Source organism: Phalaenopsis equestris, unplaced genomic scaffold (genome assembly GCF_001263595.1).
Source record: "Phalaenopsis equestris unplaced genomic scaffold, ASM126359v1 Scaffold000511, whole genome shotgun sequence".
Classification (NCBI taxonomy): Eukaryota; Viridiplantae; Streptophyta; class Magnoliopsida; order Asparagales; family Orchidaceae; genus Phalaenopsis; species Phalaenopsis equestris.
Window position 1 is genome coordinate 2,771,650 of NW_018164951.1, and position 1,213 is coordinate 2,772,862.

The window sequence follows — 1,213 nt, forward strand, 5'->3', positions numbered from 1 at the left end:
GACTCCGTAATTTAACATTTAGCTCAATTTTTTGGATTCAAAGTAATTAAATTTATTTTAAAATAAAAAGAAATAAAATAAAATATTATTTCAATCTCAAAATAAATTCAATAGTTTTGAGACTTCAATAAAAAATTCGATTAAAACATTATATATATATATATATATATATATATATGGACTACGACCATAAAACAAAAAACAATCTTTTGATCATTTGCTCCCAACCTTATCTTTCCTCTCCTCCTCCTCTTCTTCTTTCTAACCCTGGTCTCTCCCTTCCTTTCTCCCTCTCCTTATAAAGCCAAAAGAAACCATGTTTCAAGAGCCCCAACAAATAAGCATTCAAGACAACAAGTTCTCCTCTCTCATGCTCTCCAAGGAGAACTTCGAGAGCAACTCCTCCTTAAGATTCTACTATGCTGTCTCCGCCATAGCCGTGCCCTTCACATGGGAATCTCGACCCGGCTTGCCGAAGAACACCATAACCACGACCACCATCCCACCGTTAACTCCTCCTCCTTCATTCTACTCCATCTCCTCAAACAAAAAGATAGTTAGCAGTACAAGATCCCATAAGAGCAAAAGCATTAAGCTAACAAAGCAAGTTTTTTCTTCGTCTTCTTCTTCGTCATGGTCATCTTCTAACTCTCTGGAGTTGAAGGGAGAAGCGAGGAGGGGTTTCTACTCCATGGCTATGATTAAAAATGTGTTGTTAGAGATTGCTACTTGTTCAAAGTTCTAGTATATGTAGCGAATCTTATGTGAGGTATGTTATATGATAGTTATGTTTTATCCGGTATTATATATTATATAAAAAAAATATTATGTTATAGATATTTTGTGCGTCATAGTATATGGTGACCTTGGGATGACTTTTCATGGTTGAGAGGGTTGGATTTGTGATGAGCATCTTCTGCCTTTTAGTTACTTCAGTCTTATATGTTTCATTGGAGTGCTGCACCGCAATCAGAGAGATCAAAAAGTATTTAATGAAAGCTAATATGAGAGTAAATTGGATGATAATGTGAATTATATCATATGCTAATGTCGATAACCTCTGTAATCACTAACTCCATTCCTTTGAGGTTATGAGATGAGGCTATCTTTTGGCATATATATATATATATATATATATATATATAAAAGGAATGGCTGGAGTCTAATATAGGAGACTCTAGCCACCCCTAACATGCCTAATCTCCTTGAGGCC

At 35.2% G+C, this 1,213-nt stretch overlaps 1 protein-coding gene across 1 annotated transcript; it reads left to right on the forward strand.

Annotated features, from left to right (window-relative positions):
* Positions 1-233: 233 nt before the first annotated feature.
* On the forward strand, positions 234-943 carry LOC110028453. Its single transcript, XM_020730308.1, has one exon. It carries the CDS (start codon positions 317-319, stop codon positions 743-745), a length of 429 nt encoding a protein of 142 aa, XP_020585967.1. The 5' UTR covers positions 234-316; the 3' UTR covers positions 746-943.
* Positions 944-1,213: the final 270 nt, after the last annotated feature.